This window comes from Meles meles, chromosome 13 (genome assembly GCF_922984935.1).
Source record: "Meles meles chromosome 13, mMelMel3.1 paternal haplotype, whole genome shotgun sequence".
Lineage (NCBI taxonomy): Eukaryota > Metazoa > Chordata > Mammalia > Carnivora > Mustelidae > Meles > Meles meles.
Genome location: NC_060078.1, coordinates 65,387,515 through 65,407,114, shown reverse-complemented (window position 1 = coordinate 65,407,114; position 19,600 = coordinate 65,387,515). Strand labels below are relative to the sequence as shown.

The 19,600-nt window shown below is 41.9% G+C and overlaps 1 protein-coding gene across 7 annotated transcripts in view; it reads left to right on the top strand.

Moving 5' to 3' along the window:
• Positions 1–19,600, top strand: part of SORCS1 (sortilin related VPS10 domain containing receptor 1) — a 513,368-nt gene that overhangs the window by 204,191 nt on the left and 289,577 nt on the right. Inside the window, exon 1 of one of the 7 annotated variants that reach the window (XM_046027662.1) lies at positions 11,840–11,872. The exons of the other annotated variants lie outside the window; for them this stretch is intronic. Coding sequence (XP_045883618.1) covers positions 11,859–11,872 — 14 coding nt within the window. The 5' untranslated portion in view covers positions 11,840–11,858. Of the gene's footprint in view, positions 1–11,839; positions 11,873–19,600 lie in introns of those variants that run through there. 7 annotated transcript variants of the gene reach the window in all.

The following is a 19,600-nucleotide window of genomic DNA, read 5'->3' as shown; positions in this document are numbered from 1 at the left end:
GTGGTTCAGGCTGACAGAAGCTGACCCCCAAGTCTATGACTGCCAGCCCTGTGGCGGGTGCACATGAGCTGGGCATGGCTTGCTTTCCCGCTTCTTATGCAGGGGAAGAGCAAAGGGCCACTCGGGACAGGTTGTTAGTCCCTGCATTGAAGGGTGCTTTGCTACAAAACCCAGTTTTTAATCATCTACAAAAATAAGAATATAAAAAACAGGGATACCCACCCTAAAAAAAGAAAAAAAGAATCCAGCTACCGTATGGTAATTTCCCCACAGGAGGACACTTCATGTCACACAGCTCTGATGATGTTCTTCAGCCCTGTGTATGCAAATGTTTAGTGCCTTTCCAGGGGCCCCAAGGAGAGAGCCAAGCTCCTCAGGAGGACCAGGACGTGTGTTGGATTCTGGATTCTGGATTCTTTTGAGCTTTCTAAGTCTCACTGTGCCCTTTCCCATATTTGTGTCACATGGAGTTGCTTGTTGCTCCTGGAGTTAAAAGACTATCGTATTAAACCATATTGCTATTTTTTAAAAAAATTGAATAATGTAATATATGCTTATTATAGTGAGCCAAACAATGCAGAGCAGAGACAAATAAAAATGTTAATAGTCTCTCCCCACACAGATCTAGGTTTCCTGAGGTCGCTGACACTAAGAGTCTTTGGTGATTCTCTCCATATCATTATGCCCTGACTCAAAAAGACCAACAGAGGGGCGCCTGGGTGGCTCAGTGGGTTAAAGCCTCTGCCTTTGGCTCGGGTCGTGATCCCAGGGTTCTGGGATTGAGCCCCACATCGGGCTCTCTGCTCAGCGGGGAGCCTGCTTCCCCCTCTCTCTCTCTCTCTGCCTGCCTGTCTACTTGTGATCTCTGTTAAATAAATAAATTAAAAATCTTTAAAAAAAAAAAAAAGACCAACAGAGAGGTATATGTCAGGATCACTTTTTTGTTTGTTTAAGAAAATGGGAGTAACTATCCGCAGAGCTCTGATAACATGTTTGTTTCACTTAACAATGAGTCATGGGTGTCTGTCCAGATAAATATGTTAAAAAGACAGAGTCAGGTTGATCAGATCATATGGATACGTATGTGGAGTTAAACAGAGGCATCCTAACGTAAGTAGTGCTTCATGCGTGCCATGAAATGTCCTCAGTGCTTTTTACCCTCCTGTCAACCTATAGAACAGGCACGACTAGTATCCCAGGTTTGCAGATGAGAGGAGCGAGGCTTGGAAAGCTGAGGACCTTGCCCAGCATCCTGCAGCCCGGAAATGACTCCTGAATTGATCCTCCTTAATTCTTGTGCCCCGCTGCCTCCCCATCACCTTTCTAGTGGATCTCGAGCTCGCGTCCACAATATTTGCTACTACACATATTTGTAATCGTGTTCTTACGTTGTGGTAATTTTTTTGCCGTTACTGTGGTATCCTAAATATATATACATATGTAATGTTAATGGATCGCTGAGATGACTTTTTTAAAAGATTGAAACAATTCACACCCACAAGCAGTAATAAATTGTATATTTCCCAATGATTTCACCAGCACTGGGGATGTTCAACTTAAAAATTGAATTTAAATTTTTAATTTAAATTTAATTCAGTTGAAAATTTTTGTTAGTCTTTTCAGTGAAAATGGTATGTTGATCTCCATGTGGTTTAATAGGTTTCTCTCTGACCACTGGGGATGTTGAACACTTTTTCTTATGTTTATTGCTCTGTGTCTCTGCAGACCTTCTGTTCCCACCTGCCTCCCTGCCACCCCCCCCCCCCAGTCACCTGAAGCCAAAGTAAATTGTTCCTTCCTCATTAATCCTGTAGCACATTGTGTATCTTTGACTTAGGATGGTTATCAGATACATATTTATTTGGTTCAGTTTAACAAACATCAACCAGCCCCCTGTTCTATGCCAGGCACTGTGCTAGGCAGACACTGGGGGGAAAGGTCCAAGTAAGAAATCGTTTCTTCCCTCCAAACACTGCAAATCTAGTGAAGGGCAGATGCCCAGCGGGTGACTGCAGAAGCGCGGCAAAGACAGCGCGTAGTTACGCATGAGCTATTGTCTGTGCTCAACTATTTCCATACTGGCCTGGAAACTCAAAGACTGTGACCATGTCTTAGTTATTTTTGTTTGCTTGGCACCTAAAATAGAACTTAGCACGTATTAAATATCATTACATGTTTTTTGCTTAGAAGCAGTATACTAAGAAAGGGTTTAGGGTTTCTGAAAACCGGGCCCGTGCCTTATACTTGTTTCTGTCCTAAATTTTTAACCCCGTGCCCTCCATGTAGGAGCTACTGTTGGGAATCACGTGCGGCATGTTCTTGTGAAAGGCCATCACAGTGGATCAAGGAGTGGGGACACAGTCAGTGCCAAGTGGGAAGAGCCTAGGTTCAAGTTTGGGGACCCGGTTATGTCCGTAGAGGACCACGAACGCTTCTTGGCCCCCTCAGTTCTGATGCAATCTTCTTGAATACCCACATGAAGGCCATTTCTACAAGGATCTTCCTGCAGAATCTGCCCCCTTCCTGAGATCTCTGTGAGGGTCCGGCCTCGCACTGCCCCTCTGTGCTCCTCATTGGCCTCAGTGGTTGGCTTTCTGCCGCGTCCCCCATTTCTCTTTTTAGCACAGTAATGGATGAGATACACATGAAAGCACCCATTGCCCTGATGTTCTCGTGACTTTATCAATATGAGCCCAGGAAACAAAATTTTCCTAGAGGAAACAGAGCAACTCCCGTTGCAATACCAAACCTAGTTACAGATTCAGGAAGTACTTAGACTGTTAATTCCCATTTTATTACATGGTCTTTGAGTATAGAACCCTACACTGGGCACAGTGATGTTCAGAAGATGCACAGTTTAATTATCATGTGTAGCAACATACAGTCTCAGTATTCAGTCAACACAACTCACTCATACTTCAGATCTTGGCCTGATTACCACCTCATTTCTAAAAAGCTGTTAATGTCCACCGTATTTAAAAGAAGACTCTTGTTTTTGTCTACCGCAGTTCTTTGTGCGTTTCATTCAGTGTAATGCCGTGATCTGAAATGATTTTATTCCTTGTCTGTTGTCTGATGCCACCACTAGAATATAAGCTCCCTGAGGGCAGAGACTTTGTCTTTTTTACTTTCTGCTCTGTGGCAAATGCTGAGAAAAGTGCCTGGCACATTGCCATTTAAGTCAGATTTGTCAGATTAACTGAATGTATAAATAAAGCACAACCTGGAATCATGCTAAATGGTGTGAATCCCAATATGAATTAAGATCTGATGGTCAGGGGCACCTGGGTGGCTCAGTCGTTAAGCATCTGCCTTTGGCTCAGGTCATGATTCCAGGGTCCTGGGATCGAGCCCCGCATTGGGCTCCCTGCTCAGTGGGGACCCTGCTTCTCCCTCTCCCACTTCCCCTGCTTGCATTCCCTCTCTTGCTGTCTGTCTCTCTCTCTCTGTCAATTACATAAATAAAGTCTTTTAAAAAAAAAATCTGATTTTTACCCTTAAGCAACTCACAGTCTGGTGGGAGAGATAGATAAATACATGAGATTAATGTGTCAAGGACCATAAAAGAGGCACCATAACATGCTCAGGGTTGGGGAAGGTAAGGCTTCCTAAAAGGTTACCTGATCTGACTTTTTCTTTTAAAGATTTTATTTGTTGAGAAACAGAGTGCATGAGCAGAGGAGAGAGGCAGAGGGAGAGGGAGAGACACTTGACTGACTGAGCCACCCAGGATGAACAAGTAGGAAATCAGGCCAGTAAAAGAGGCTGATTATTTATTTACTGAGTGTTTATCGAATACCAGGCATTTTTACGTGCTGATGACGCAGCATATGAAGGAGATGGCAGAAGATCTCAGTATAGTCTGAGTATTGAGTGATGGAGTGTTGGAGATGACTTTGCAAAAATAGAAATGGACCCGTTCAAATTCATCTGTGCTCGGTATTCTGACATTTATCCCAGAGGACAGAATGCATCATTGAAAGTTTAGAGCAAGGGAAAGACTTGACAAAATGTGAATTTTAGGGGAAAAAATTACCGTGGTATTGTGTTGAGGATTTAATTGGAAAAGAGCAAGACTGGTGACTATGAGAACAGTAGTCAGTAAAGTAAGAGATGAAAAGGAGCTGACTTTTGGTGGGTAGGCATGAAAAAAGGGGAGTATGGGATTTCACAGACGGCGATTCCAATAGATCTTTTAAAGTAAAAATGAACAGGACCGGTTGGATGCGTGAGAAGGTGAGAGGAAGAGATATTTCTAGAGTGACTTTCCTGCTGGTGTCTTGGATAGTCCAGTGGATGGTGAGACCATGGATGGCACACACATCAGTAAATGATATCTTCTGAGCACCTACAACTTGTGAATGAGCAAAGCTTAGGGAAACAGCTCTTCCAGGGAAGAAGCTGTGAAGGGAAATAAAGGAAGAAACATGATTTTCCATAAAGAGGTCATAAAGAAGTATCTTCCTTTCTTAAAGAGAGGGCAACCCTGACCATGTTTTATGGGGGGATAAATCAGTGGGAAGATGCTGAAAATGTGAGCAAACCTCAGAGTGAATCCAGTTGGCAGAAGGTTGAGTGGCAGAAATAATCAGCGTTGGGAGCTTGATTGGGGGATTATCCACCAGGGTAGATCAGGATGAGCTGAGCGGTGAGCACAGAGGGAGCATTTCTTCCACCAAGCAAAGAAGCTGGAATGGGGCACACACAGATCAGCTTTCCTGGGAGACCAAGAGTTGAGTGAGTTCCTGACACTTGGATTTAGGGGGGTGAGGAGCAGACTTTGAGGATCAACAATGTGGAGGAGCTGCCAAGGAGGCAGGAGGGCCCAGGGGCCGGGGGAGGGGGCAGTGCTGGGCATGCTTAGACCCCCGCTGCGGCTGCAGACCGGGGTTAGCGCGGCTGAGCTTTCTCCGCAGTGAGCCCTGTGTCAGACTCAAGAAGGCGGTTGGTTATGTCGTTCCTGAGAGGTGTGGAACAAGACAGCAGGGTGAGGGAGCCGAGGAGGTCGCGGTGGTAGATGAGGGGGTCCGTAGTACCTAGAGAAGAAGGTGAAGCTGGGGGTTGGGAGAGGACAAACGGTAGAACAGCAGGACCCTCAATCCAAGTGTGTTTAAAAACCTACAGAACACTTAAGAAATAATATCCAGAGGAGTGTGACTTTTAATAATATTAAACTTAGTACATATCTAGCCCCCCAGGGGATTTTGTGAAAAGGAACTGGTCGGAACAGGTGGAGTTTATCAGAAAAGCCTTTATTAAGGCCATTGTTAAGAAATCCACTCAGCTCCGTAGGAGAAGGAGCTGCTGGTTTTCTGCATGTGTACAGAAAGGCTGGACCTGCATGTCAGGTCCCCCACGTTCCTAGGTACTCGTGAGTGACAACTAACCTCCACATCTCGAGCGAATGCTGAGAGCCTCCTCTGAGCTGGTTATGGTAGGTTTTCTCCAGGCAGCTCTTACCTCCAAGACTGAGGCTTGTGTATTAACCTCATCTGGTAGTCACTGTCGCACATTTCTTGAGAGAGAGAAAACAGACAGAGACAGAGACCAACTCAGATGTCACACTGAAGTGATGTTCAGTTTCTTTTGGTCCCTTTTTGCTTCCTTCCTACAGTGTGCTTGGGAGCCCATGCCAGTGATTTGCTCCTGTTATATTTAAAAGTCTAGCTTTGAGAATTGTTTTCTGGGTTCTAAATTGATGTTGCCTTCGGCTTCTCCTATCCCTCGCCTCTTGGATAACCATATTCCTTGAGTTTGATCACTCCACTTCCTAGGATTCTGGGGAAGGAAGATCAAGTGCTTGTAGGTTCTGCCAGACAGCAGGTGCTCCTGGAAGGCCAGTCCATAAACAGGTCAGCACTTGGGCTTGGATGTTGGGCCACCTAGACAAGAACCCAGGCTCTGTCCCCTTTCTAGCTCAGAGATGGTGGTGGGCTTTCTTAATCTCTCTGCTCCATTTCCTCATCAGAAAAAAAGGAGTCATAATAGCACTTATCTCATAGAATTAGGGTGACAATTATGTTAAATGTGTATCACCTACTAAACACTCAGTAAATTATGCAAAACAAACACAAACATTAGATTTTATACTTCTGTGGTTGTCCTTGCTTGAAATATTTTTTCTCCTGTATTCTATTTATCTAATAAAGAATAATGATAGCCACTTATAATGGCTATTTACTGTGTGCCAGGAACTTCTCTAAGGGACTTTTATACATATGAACTAAATTAATTCGTCTAATAACCCTATGAGTTTATTGTTAGCCCTGTTATTATACCCATTTTGTAGATGAGGACATTTGTACACAGGGTCACAAAGCTTTTAACTGTAGAGAAGAGATCTGAATCCAGGCATTCTGGATCTAGGGCCCAGACTTTGAACCCCACAGGGATTCTCTCTTCCCTGACCACCCCCTTCCATACAGAGAATAAATTGCTGCTCATGTGCTCATTCTTACTATTCTACATGTTTTCCTTTTTGAATGCATTACTTTGAATTATAAGTACTTTCTGTATATTTAGTCCCCTTACTGGGAATGTTTTGAAGATTGCCTGTTATCTTATTCTCTTCTGTATCCCCAAGGCCAAGCACAGTTTTTGGCCTATAGTGTGTGTTCAATAAAAAGGAGCCTGGGGACAAATATATTGGGGAAGGATTTTTTTTTTTAATTATCTATGTCAGCTGTGGACTTAATTAATAGATGTAAAGCTTCCCACTGAATAGCACAGGTAATCAAAGGTTAACTACCCTCTGTCATTGAACCCAAATGTCAGTTCTTGCTGTAATTTATTGCCACGGCACATGAAGGAGGTGACAAATATTAATTTGATTTCAGCACGTAGATTGACACTGTCATGCTGCATGTCTGCGGCGATGCTTCGCGAGCGTCAGAAGCTGGTGTGATCGTGAAAGGAGGATAGATTTACTCCCATTTGTGTTTCCTGGTTGCATTTCCTTCTGTTAGCATTGGAGGGTTGTTGAAACACAGACATATACTGGTCCCATTTCAATTCCTGATCCTGAGCTCTGCATGCTGGGCTGTCATCAGAGAATTAACTTTAGGTGGAGGGACACGGGGCAGTCACGGCAGAGTAGCCTCCCCGTGAGCAGAGGCCGGGGGAGCTGTGCACTTCAAGGAAGCTGGTATCCAGCGGCAGGGGCTTGCCCCGTGTGTCGTAGCACCGGAGGGTGAAAGCAGCCTTCACTGCAGAACTTTAGAAAACCTTTCCTCTCATTCCAGGTGAGGTTTCCGAAATACTGTTCATCCGTAAATCAAGCTGGGGCACTTTCGGTTCCGTTCTGTTTCCAAAGGGAAATGGTGTGCTGAAGACTTATTCCTCAGCACGTCTTTATTTCTTCCTCCCGCTGGGATATATTAGCAAGGTCATCACCTCTGGTTTACTGGCTTCAAACAATCTGTGATTGCGGCGGATTATGACTTCTTAGCTTGCAGAAGCAGGAGATGCAATCAATTTGTGAAAGGCAGGACTTTTTTTTTTTTTCTTTTAAAAATTGTATATTTATTTCTGCCAGCATTTCTGGGGACCAAGACTTAAAAGAGCTTTTTGAAAAGAATTTGTCTTTGAGTGTCCTGCTTCTTCACCCCTTTCAAATAAGAACATGGAATTAGGCCAGTGTGAACTCAGCCTTAACTCTTTGAGTTTGAAAGAAGTAGGATGACTCGAGGAAAGTCTGTCTTCTTCCAGCCCCAACTGTAAACCACATGAATTGGGAAATTTATACTTGCTGCATTATGCATTATTCCATATGCTTGGAAATAATTGGGGACTTGGATTAACCATGCCTATAATAAGTCGATGCAAAAATTCTTTTTTGGTGGGGCAAGGAGATTTTTTTCATCTGAGAACCTTAGAACGTGATTAGTATTTATTGCCAAATTTGTTTTCTCACTTATATTGTCCTTTCCCAACTTCCTAGATCACCTGTTCTTGATTTATTTTTGCCTTCTCTCAGTTGGGAATCTATCACTTCTGACCTCAAAGGAGTGTCAGAATTTAAACCACCCTCTTTTACATTACACGAGACATTTCCTCTCATTGGGTTGCAGAAAGCAATCCCAACAACCAACAACCCGTCTCTTCAAGACTACAATGAATGTTATATGACGGAGACTGTACTTTTACCAGGCGACAGTGTGTCCCAGCCTGTAGTAGCCTTAGCGATCAGAGTTTTGCTGACATCAAGTGATTCTAGTTACTGCTGCATTCTTGATAGAGGTCTGGCCTCTAATTTCCCCTTCTTGGCAGCTCTGCAAAGAGGCTGATGCTCTCCATGCTGAGATGATATATGATTCTGTGGACTCTGCCTATATCTATCACATTTTTTTTTTTTTTTAATTTGGGTCAGTTTTGGAGTATCTACAAACCTGGAAGACTCTTACTCAAAAGGACCTTCTTGCTCACTCATTGGCTTGTCTGAAACCAACATGATCCAATCGTTTTTCCAATCACCAGGAAACATTTGGGACAGGGATGGGGACAGCTACTGAAGCTGGCTACTGTCTGGACTCGGGTCAGCTAAGAATGCTGCCTCCATGACCGTCCTGGTTAGCATAGCTTAGCCTGCATGGCAGTCTGAGGTACATCGGTTTGCCACCTTTGCTCCTGGGTACTAACTCCTCTGTGCACCTCATCTATTCCGGATATGGCTCTGCAGGGTATATTCAGACTGAAACTTAGAGCAATTTCTCTTACTCCAAGGACCCGTTGTAGTTGGGCAAAGGTCAAGGTGCAGGTACCAGTCTAGTTTATCGTGGCAGACATCAAGCTGATGGATGTGGGGTGTGATAAGCCCTGAAATAGACCTCGTAGACTAGAGCAGATTTCGAGAGTGGATTTTGGTTCCTCTCACCTCTAGTTGCTGGGCCAGCTTTCTCCATTGATTTGACACTTTCTGTCACGCAATAGTTCTGTACCCACTGGAAGTAATGCTACCCTTCCTTTCTTATGGATTCTTTATCCTCCTGGAGAAGATAGAGTCGAGATGTATAATTACCCTCATGGGTCCTCATTTCCCTCAAAGAATACACATATGCTAATTTCAGGTTAGATTGAGTTTTTAATTGTATTTAACCAAGGACAGAGACTTATCCATAACAGGGTGGTACCCAAGAATTGTTGGTGATTTTCTCTCTGAAGGGTTGTCTGCTGCCATATCTGTGAAGTCCAGTATTTTGATTTTCCAGGATGTTTTTGGAGTTGAGGATTACAGCGTATTCAAGAACAGTCTTTGCACTTGATACTGCCTTTTAAGTTTTCATTTTCCTCCAGGGCTGGTGCCAAACCCGTCATCATCAAGGCCACATCTGATCTATGGTGGACATCGGGGTCCACTGAATCCTTGAACAATAGCTCTGCGTCTGGCTTCCCAATGTCCATGAAAACTTCATCCCCTGTAAGTTTGTCTCATGTTAGTTTGCTGTGAGGAAAAATGTCTTTGAAGCTCCAGATGCATAGTAGGACTCATTAAATGGAAGTTCCCTCTTTCAGTAGTATTTACATACTTTGTTCTTTTCTGAACGGCTGAAGATGTTGATTTCAAGCTACTGAAAGTTGTACTGGGACTAAGAGAAAGCCTATTCTCAGACTGGCTCACCAAATGTGGACTCCTGCCACGGACTCACTGAATTTCATCCCAGTTTTACGCTCTTTTCTGGGCATAGGATCCTGGGGTTGTGAGTTAGTAGCAGTCTGTTGTTTTGCTCAGACTAAAACTCATGCAACTGTGATACAAGATACCACTCATGACCTAAGTGGACATAGGAAGGAGAGGGCTTGGTGAAGTGCCTCTGTCTCAGCTGATGATTTGGAGTCAAGTTGGAAATTAAAGAAGAGAGGTGAGATTTTCAGCAGTGAATCTGCATTTAAGAGTAGTTACCTTCTTGCATCATACTGCAAAGATCACTTTTTCAGATTTTTAGGAGGAAGAAAAGAAAGTTAACATTCAAATGTGGTCCAATCACATGGTGATTGTATGTATTCAAAAGAACAGAGCTTAAAAACAAACAAACCAAAAATCCAGAAAAAAAAAAAAGAAAGAAAAGAAAAAAAAAAACCCAAAACAAAAGAGCTGAGTTTACAAGCAACCAGTTTTTGAATTTCTTCTTAAGTTTCAGAGCATTTTTTAGAAATGTTAGAAATTCTAAATGAAAATTGAATAAGTGTTATCTCCTTAGATTTTCCTCAAACTTCTGCAGATACATCAAAATATTTAATCTGTTAGATCAGTAGTTTAGTGAGCCTTATAAAAAATAAATAGCATGTCCTTCGTGTGTTTGAAAGTTGGTTTGAATACATCCTGCGTTCTCATCTTAGCACTGCCACTAATTGTGTGATCTTAGCCAAATCATTTTATTTCATAGAGTCCCAGGCTCCACATTTATGAAAAGTAAAGTATGTACTAGATGTGATGGAGGAAAGATTTTAGGGTTTGAAGACAAGGGCCAAGGAAGAATTTCTGAATCATCTTTGGTGCAAAAATCATAGTTTTACTAAAGCACGGGGACAGGACCCTTGGGCAGAAAGAGCAGTACTGGGGTCGTGAGGAGTGGGTCATTATATACTTTCAAGTTGGGAGGGTGTTAGGGATAGTGTAAATCTCTAAGGAATTTTGGAATCAAGGTTTCCGGGACCTTAAGGAGGCTGACCATTGTTGGAAGAAGGTCATTTATTACTGTCTCGTAAAACCTGAGTCATGAGAGATCAGTGAGTCATATGCTTGGGGGTGGGTGGTGATTGCCAACAGGTATCTTGGAGGTTAGATATAAAGGAGGTTTCCAAAAGAATTTTAATATGTTCAAGTAGATTTATAGGATCCTGGGGGTTGGACTAAGATTGCCTGTTGCCCTTAGCAAAGTATCAACATCCAGTTTTCTGAGTCCCTAGAGGAATGTCACTCGGTCTGTTTCAAGGACATGTCAATGGGCTGTAGGTAATAAGGAAGTTTAATAGTTTTTCTTCTGCCTTTGCTTCCCACATTAGATGGACACTGTTTTTCAGTATAGCTTTGGCATTCTGTATTTCTGAAAGTTGTTGCTGTATACAGCTGCCTTGTTCAAAGCACAGGTCTTCATATATTTTGGACTGCTGATGAGAAAATATTAGTAACCTTTCTCTAGGATTTCTTTTTCCCCCTTAAATGTCTCCATCATAGCTCCTTGCTAGCTGATTGGAGGTCGACAGAGGTCGACAAACTCACTCTGGTTTTACAGGTAGTAACCTGGTTTTATGTCCACTAAATTAAAAAAAAAAAACAACCATATCCCAAGTTAAAATGATAGAGAACAAAGAATTACCTTGTCTAAATCACCTTATATCTTTGACCTTTGATTTTCATAACCTATTGGGTATAATAATAATTCCATCAATCAGGTTCTATGAAGAGTAAATAAACATTTTTAAGAACTTGTCTGGTACATTTTAATCTTTAAAAGGTAAAAACAATTAAAACTCAGGTCTACTGATTATAAAGGAAAAGAGGGCTATCATTTACTGAAAAGCCTCTGTGGGCCTCAGTTTTGTAAATTTGTGAAATGAGGATTTTTTAAATGATTTCCTTAGTTAAGTTTGCTAGAAATGTCTGGGAACCAGATATCATGATGGTCCCCATGTTCTTCAAGTTGTAAAGTGTTCTGTGGATGACGTCGTTATCCGTAGTTAGAAGTTGGAGCAGGGAAAACTTTGATCTTGTATTTCTGTCAACATGGCAGGGGACACCCCAGATGCAACTAAGTATCACTGTAATTCACTAGATACTGGTCTCCTTGAAAATAAGTGTTTAGTTTGCAACTTTTTTTTCTTTTTTAATTTTTTGCCATATAGCCCTGTAGCAGAGAACAATGCCTGTCACACAGTGAGTACTCAATAAGTATGTCTCTAATGAATCAGTGAATTAATCACTGATTTTATTTTAGCTTCTATTTTATTGATCATACGCCTTGCAATATGCTAAGTATATTTCATAGTGGCTTTTAATCCTGGGGAGCTTTTAAAAAATATGTGTGTAGTCCCACCCAAATTTATCGAATCAGAATCTCTGGGACTGAGCCCGGGACATAGGTAGTTTAAAAGCTACCCAAGTGGTTTTAATGTGTGAGAGACACACAGAATCAATGAACTCTTGATCCATTGTTTTCCTGGGGTTTGCATGACTGGGCTGCTTGCTAATGTTGCCAATTATTTCTGGGCATCCAAGTTTCAGTGAGCATGTTCTCCCATCTTGCCATTTGTCTTGGCTAAAATATTCTACTTTAACAAGGATGCAAATTTATCATCCACATTAAGAGTGTAATCTTTTTTGCATCTAGTCCTGAAACACAGTCGTGCTCTCCATGTAAATCATAAACTTAGATCCTTTTGTAGTGTGAAAGGAAACACGTAAATCAGGATGGAGAAAATTAATGTTGACAAAGATCACTGATAGGTTGTAAATTGCGGAGGCCTGGGTCTCAGACTGGTTTCTGAATTGCAACTATTGGTAATTGCTCCATAACATTATGAAATGAGGCAGCACTGGGAAAGGGGTTGGAATTGGAGGCTAATTCCTATTTAAGTGTTTGCTTCACAACTGTATTGGCACAGACCAGCTAAATATTGCCATTGCCACTCAAGGGGGGAGAGCTCACCTAGAAGGTACTTCAGATTCTGTGGAGCGCACAGGCTCTTCTTGGGTGTGTGATGAAGATGTTCTTAAGCAAAGCTTGTCTGGATTCTTCGCAACTATGTTGCTTTGTTTTTCTTGGATTGTTAACATTTTCTTCCTTTAGATCCTAAGTCCCACCAATGTGTTATTTTCTTTAAAAAGCTGAGGTAAGGGGGCGCCTGGGTGGCTCAGTGGGTTAAAGCCTCTGCCTTCAGATTGGGTCATGATCCCAGGGTCCTGGGATCGAGCCCCACATCAGGCCCCATGCTTGGCTGGGAGCCTGCTTCCTCCTCTCTCTCTGCCTGCCTCTCTGCCTACTCTTCATTTCTGTCTGTCAAATCAATAAATTAAAAAAAAAAAAAAAGCTAAGGTAAGTCATGCAGTAGAAGGTATGCACCCACATGTGGTGAGGACGAGAGGAAAAGATTGCTATCACTCTAAGGCAGCAACGTAGACCTTTGCCTTGTCATTCAGTGACAAAGTAAAATAGCAACTCGGGTTGCCAGTAATAACACAGGAAGACGGGAGTGCTGTGAGGTGCTTCAAGGAAGGGTGATTAGATGCCAAATGAATGGTGTCAGGGGAGCTATCAGCAGCCACATGGGAAGTCATTTTTACTAAGGCAGTGATTTCTGTTCTGTTTTTAAAAACCTGAGGGTTTTTTAAAAATTTTAAAAATTTTTTAAAGAATTTCAAAAAATGTCACACACTTCTCAAAAATAATAATACACTTGTCAAGTATATTAATATAGTATGCTTTTTAAGTGAACATGGGGGTGGGCAAAAATTTACATAATGGTACTGCTCCAGAGATGGGAGATCGGATGGTCAGCTGGTCTGTTGACATATCATTTCCCCATGAGAACACCCCCAGACTCCGTCAGTGTCCCCAATCCCTGTATTTCTTGAGCCTCCTGGAATGGTGCAAACCTGTGACTATTCCTGTTCTTCTGGAAAAATCTCCATTCTACCCCCCCCCCCTCCGAATTTTGCCCTATCTCATTGGCACATGCATTCTTGATTTTCAGTGCATTTATCTCTTATCACCCTTTTGTTTCTCTCTCTACTCTTACCTTTGATTCCAGAAATGTTTTTAAAATAATGGATGGCTGGGGCGCTTGGGTGGCTCAGTGGGTTAAAGCCTCTGCCTTCGGCTCAGGTCATGATCCCAGGATCCTGGGATCGAGCCCCGCATCGGGCTCTCTGCCCCGCAGGGAGCCTGCTTCCTCCTCTCTCTCTGCCTGCCTCTCTGCCTACTTGTGATCTCTCAAATAAATAAATAAAATCTTTAAAAAAAAAATAAAATAATGGATGGCAGTTAATAAACAGCATGGCAGGCAGGAAAAAATGAACAGTGGTGTGCTCATTTTGATAGACTATGCTGTCTGCAGGCAATTGACCAGGGCAGAGTGCTGACATACACAGCCCCACAGAAAGGGCTTATCCCTGATCTTAAACCAAAATCATTCTTGAAAGTTTCCATTATTCATAAAGCGTGATCCATGAGAACTGCAGGAGGCTGTCCCGTGATGATGGCTCTGAGCTGGTGGCTCTCCGGTTCAGGAGTTAGAAACAAGCAAACATCTGTATTTGTGCACTTGGGGGAGAATGTCAGCTTGCAGAGAAAGAACTTCACGCTGGAGTCCCGCATGGTGAAGCCGAATTTTCTGCCTTTATTACCAAGCATTCCCCCTGCCCCCTTCCACGCTCTCCCTGATGAGTTCTGAGACCCTGTACTTGCAGCTGCTTTGAGCTTCATCCCACTGAATATATTTTGTCACTTGTTCTGTCTTGCTCCTACTGTAAACCCTTTGATGGTAGAACAACGTGGCTTTGTGTGTCCCTCGCCTACCAGAGTGCCTGCCACATGAAGTCGGCTCATTAAAATTAAATGACCAACTGAATGAATGAATAACGACCCAAAAGGACATTTCTAGAATTTTCTAGGTGAAACCTCCTCCCAAATACTATTGAGCCTTCAGAGTCCGCCAGGAGACAAAGGGCAGAATAAGGATAAGGTCTTCTTAGACTTAGGAAAGAAATCAGACAGTCAGTATTAATGTTCCCAGGACCCTGCCCCACAACACGTGGCTTTTCCAGAATCATACCCTATAATTTGTGGAGATCCTAAGGCCACGGTATCTGCATTCATATACCACAGGGCCGGTTTTACCATTCTTCAACTCTAGGAAATTCAGATTGCAAAACTCTGTTGAAATCTGCAGAGATTATCTGTCTTTGAAAGACCCATTCCTTCATGGCTGTCTTTGGTTGCTAAGGCTTTGAGCAGATAGGAGTTGTGGAGGTCATGGCAAGTATTAGGACACTAGGCTTTCTAAACTTTTGATAGAAATTTCACTTTGGAAACTTTCCTGGCTAATGGTGCCATTAAAAAACAAAACAAAACAAAAAGAGAGTCCTTATTTCTCTGAGAACAACCGTCTCCTTCCAGATTCTTAAAAAACAAACAACAACAACAAAAAAAAACGCACAGAAAATAAGATACACCTGATCTAAGCACTTGGCACATAGGTAGAGCCCTCTTCTCTAGATGCCATGACTGTAACCTGGCCAGTTCTTTAATACAAAGACAGTGATTTACATGAGATGTGCACACACATACCCATACATGCATAAACCCCCACGTGTCAGCTTCTGCATATTCCCAGTGCAAAATGAGGCAAGCGTAGCAGAGGGTTCTGCAAATAATTTGTATTCAGATATACAGCAGCCCTGCCACTTATTTTGCAGGGTAAGCTGGTAACTGTTTACTCTAAGCATAATGACTCTGTTAAGAGTGACCTTTCCTGATGATTTTCTAACCAATCAGTCTTAACCCTTTAATTAATAAATTTGCTTAAGCAGAGGGAGCCCTTGCACCCTTCTCCCTTAGCAATCATTCATTTTACACCGTACTCGAAATTATTAGTTTGGGAATTGTAATGACCATACACCATTTATTTTCATCCATCTGGCTGGAATCTTAGCAGCTAAGTGTTCTGATTATTCTGTGTGTGTGTGTGTGTGCATGCCCGTGCTTGTGTGCGTATATGTTCACAAGTGTGTGTGGCTATTTGTTTATTCTAGAAACCTTGCCAATTGCTCCAAAATCCAGCCAAGAACAGCAGCATAGATGACAAAGTTTGATTTTTTGTACACCCAGGGTCCTAAAACAGTGGAGGGGAGAATGAACCAGAAAGACTGGTTAAATGATAGCCTTTCTTAGGTGATCTTCTTTTTGAGAAGCTGAGTAGGGTTCTGATCTGTCTTGATGTGGCTTCATTATTAGAGAGAGGGAAAGAGGAAGAAAGAAACATTGCCTTTTCTTTTATAAAAAGGCCATTTTTTATAGGGATGGAAAGTAAACGGGGTCCATATTTCTGTGGATCTCAGTTTTCTCTAATGGGCCAATTCACATCTTTTTCTGTTCTAATATCCCAGGTCTTTTTTCTTTCTTTTTTTTAAAATTTGATTTTTTTCTATTAACTGTTACAAGGAGACCCACGTATAATGTATAGTGGGAAAAGGATGGAAAAAGAGCAATTTTAGAAAATTTTAGAAATCTTTTGTTCTGGAAAAATTCATTCTCTTCTGATCTTTGATATCATCATAATCCCCTTCTAAGTCTCTCCACTAAGGCTAAGTCACCCTTGAACATGAAGCAGTTCATAGCCACTAAAGCATATTCATGAAGACAAAGCAGCCCAGAGGAGCCATTGATATCTCAGCTGTGAAAATCCGTGCCTTTTTCCTGGATGTTTCGAGGCTTCTCGTCATCAGTATATTTTAGTTGTAGTCTTTAATTGGATGAAATGGCAAGTAAAATAAAATATTGGTTTTTTTCCTATAAAACTACACACAAAAACAATCACAATCACTGTAGAAAAGCTTGAAGAAATAGAGCTAGTTTATTTGCTAAGACATAAAGCAGAAGTGAGAAAAAGTTGGCATGGGGTAGGGGTGGGTAGATGCAAGTTATCAGCCCCCTCCTCTGTGTAGGGCAGCCTTCCTTTCCCTTACTCCTCTTTACCTTCTCCCAAAGGATGGAATACTTCTGCCCATGGTCACTTGAAATGACAGATCCCAAGCTCAGAAGCAGCTCCTGCTTCTCTGGGCCCAGGGCCCAACCCAGACAGGACCGTGCCCTCCCCTGTGCTCTGTCCTGTCTCTCCTGTCTACCTACTTAGCTCGGAAGAACCCTGGCTATACCCTTGTACCATATAGTATTTTTGTTTTATGTTCTATTCCTAGGACTAGCATAGATAAATACTTGTTATGACTGACGTAAGCATTAGTCATTTTTTCTTCATATAATATATATCTTTGTGGGAAGAATCATTGTAGTGTAAGACCCTTGATCTCGGGCGCCTGGGTGGCTCAGTGGGTTAAGCCTCTGCCTTTGGTTTAGGTCATGGTCATGGTCTCAGGGTGCTGGGATTGAGCCCTGTATCGGGCTCTCTGCTCAGCAGGGGTCTGCTTCTTCCTCTCTCTCTCTCTCTGCCTCTCTGCCTACTTGTGATCTCTCTCTGTCAAATAAATAAATAAAATCTAAAAAAAAAAAAAAAAAAGATCCTTGATGTAATATCAGTTGAATACCAGTACCATTCTTTAGGAATTCTTCGACTTCAGAGGTAACTTTCGTGTGTGCTGCTTATACATCTGGGTGACATCTCACAGTCTACTTTTGTATCTTGTCTTCTCTAGTATTCTTTTTATTTTTAACCATGTGAGCTTATAAATTTCTGACCATTTTGAGCTACACATGGTTTGATCTTATGAGAATAGGAAGTAGTCCTCCGTAACAGGTGACTTTATCATTCATTGAGCACTTAGCACATATCATCCACATCAAGTCCCAAAACATCCACTCAGGATTGTTTTTTAACCCCCACTTTTCAGATGAAATAATTGAGGCTCAGAAAGGTAAAGCAGCTGTTTGGTATTAGATGTCAGACAAGGAGGCAAATCGGTGTTAAAATTCCGTTCTCTTTGAGTCCAGTTTTTTATTCAAGGCACACATGTCATTTAAAAAATACATACTCCTGATGACACTATAACAGCCCATTAAATGGCTCTACTTTAGTAGTTTTACCTTTAAAACAGTAAATCCCCTGATTAAGACCTGCAATGGTGTTACTTTTTCCATGACTATGAAGAACGCTGTGATGAATATAACTCTTAGTATACATGGAACCATATGCTGTAGCTGGGGTTGAATGTATTTTCTGTCTCTGTATCTAATCCTCTGTTCTCCATAGATCAATAATATCCAGTACGAGCCTCGAGATTCCAACAGGGAAGTTACCTTTTTTTTTTTAAGTCATTTGTTACTTTCAAAGTGTTTTATTTCAGAATTTTTTTTTAACAGCAGAACCCTGGTAATGTGTTTATATAAAACATTAGGTTTGTGCACACATTTCCAGGGATACATCTATTTTAGAGAGCCTGATATACCTGTAATTGGATCTCCTGTCCATTGTCAAGAAAATCTTAACAAAGTCATTGGCTTTCCTACTCCGTAGAACATGCTGTCCCTTGGGCTCTAGTCTTACCCCCAGAGATAGAGGGCAATTGTTTTATATTGTGCTGTTTTGTTGGGAAGGAACAAGTTCATCATAAAAATGCAGAAATAGACTTGAAGCAATTATATGTGAAATGCTACATGAACAAATTTCAGGTTATCTAGACATAAAAGGAAACACTAGTTGTCTGGGCTCAAACATTCTTCTTTCAAGCAATTTTCAAGTGGCAGGCACAGTGAAGGGGGGAATTGCTAGTCAGGCTTGGAAAGACCCTGGCTCTTGCCCTGGGGTCTCAACCAGTTACATATCAGTAAGCAAGCTGGAGGCCAACCAGAGGGGCTGCTTATTAGCATCTGTATTTCAAGTCAATTTCATGCTAAGCAGGGAACCAGTATAATTTGGGTGTTCACTTGTGCTGCAGGGACTGCCAAGTGAAGCGCGGTGGTGGTCTCTTCCAGGAGTCCAAAAGCAGAGAGTGACTGCTGTGCTTTGCGGAAGATGAATCACACAGCGTGTGTAGCATGAGTAGTGGCCAGCAATAGGCCCTGGGGGAAATCTGAGGCTGCTCTGGCTGCAGGGGAAGACAGGCTTGGGGAAGGGACCTTTGTGGTATACAACAGAAAACCCTATTGAAGATAGTGAGCTACGCAAAATTATGAGGCTTTGCCTGCTCCAAGTTAGTCATTCTGCCAGAATTTTGATATTTTAATTTGCAAGGATTCAGTGGTTGCAAAATGATATTTTTAGTGCATACGATATGATGCATACTATGGGATGGCAAAGTATAATTTTTATTTTTATTTTTTATTACTTTTTTAATTTGCCTATTTTTTTTAAATTTTTATTTATTTGACAGACAGAGATCACAAGTAGGCAGAGAGGCAGGCAGAGAGAGGAGAAAGCAGGCTCCCCGCTGAGCAGAGAGCCCGATGTGGGGCTTGATCCCAGGACCCTGGGATCATGACCTGAGCCGAAGGCAGAGGCTTTAACCTACTGAGCCACCCAGGCACCCTGAAAAGTATAATTTTTAAAATAATTTTTGAAGTCGGTATGTTTTAGAAAGTATGTGTGTATTTCTTTGGTATAAATATATCCCATAAGTGAACAAAATAATTTCCATTTTTCATAGATCGGAGCATCTGAAGTTTGTCAAAAGCAGAAGAAATATTGCAAAAAGCCTAGAGAGTTATGAAAGTTACACAAGGAATACATTTTCCTGGTCTGTTTTTTGCAGAAAAAGTGAATTCACTTCACAGTCATGTTACCTTAAAATGAAAACAAAACAAAATGTAGTCAAATGTAAAAAAAAAAAAAAATTGAGTAGAGGATTCTTATATACCTGTTGAGTCCAGGGGTTATCCAGCAGCAGCATGAACATCTGCGGAAATAGAGAGCATGGTGGGCAGCTGTTTGAACA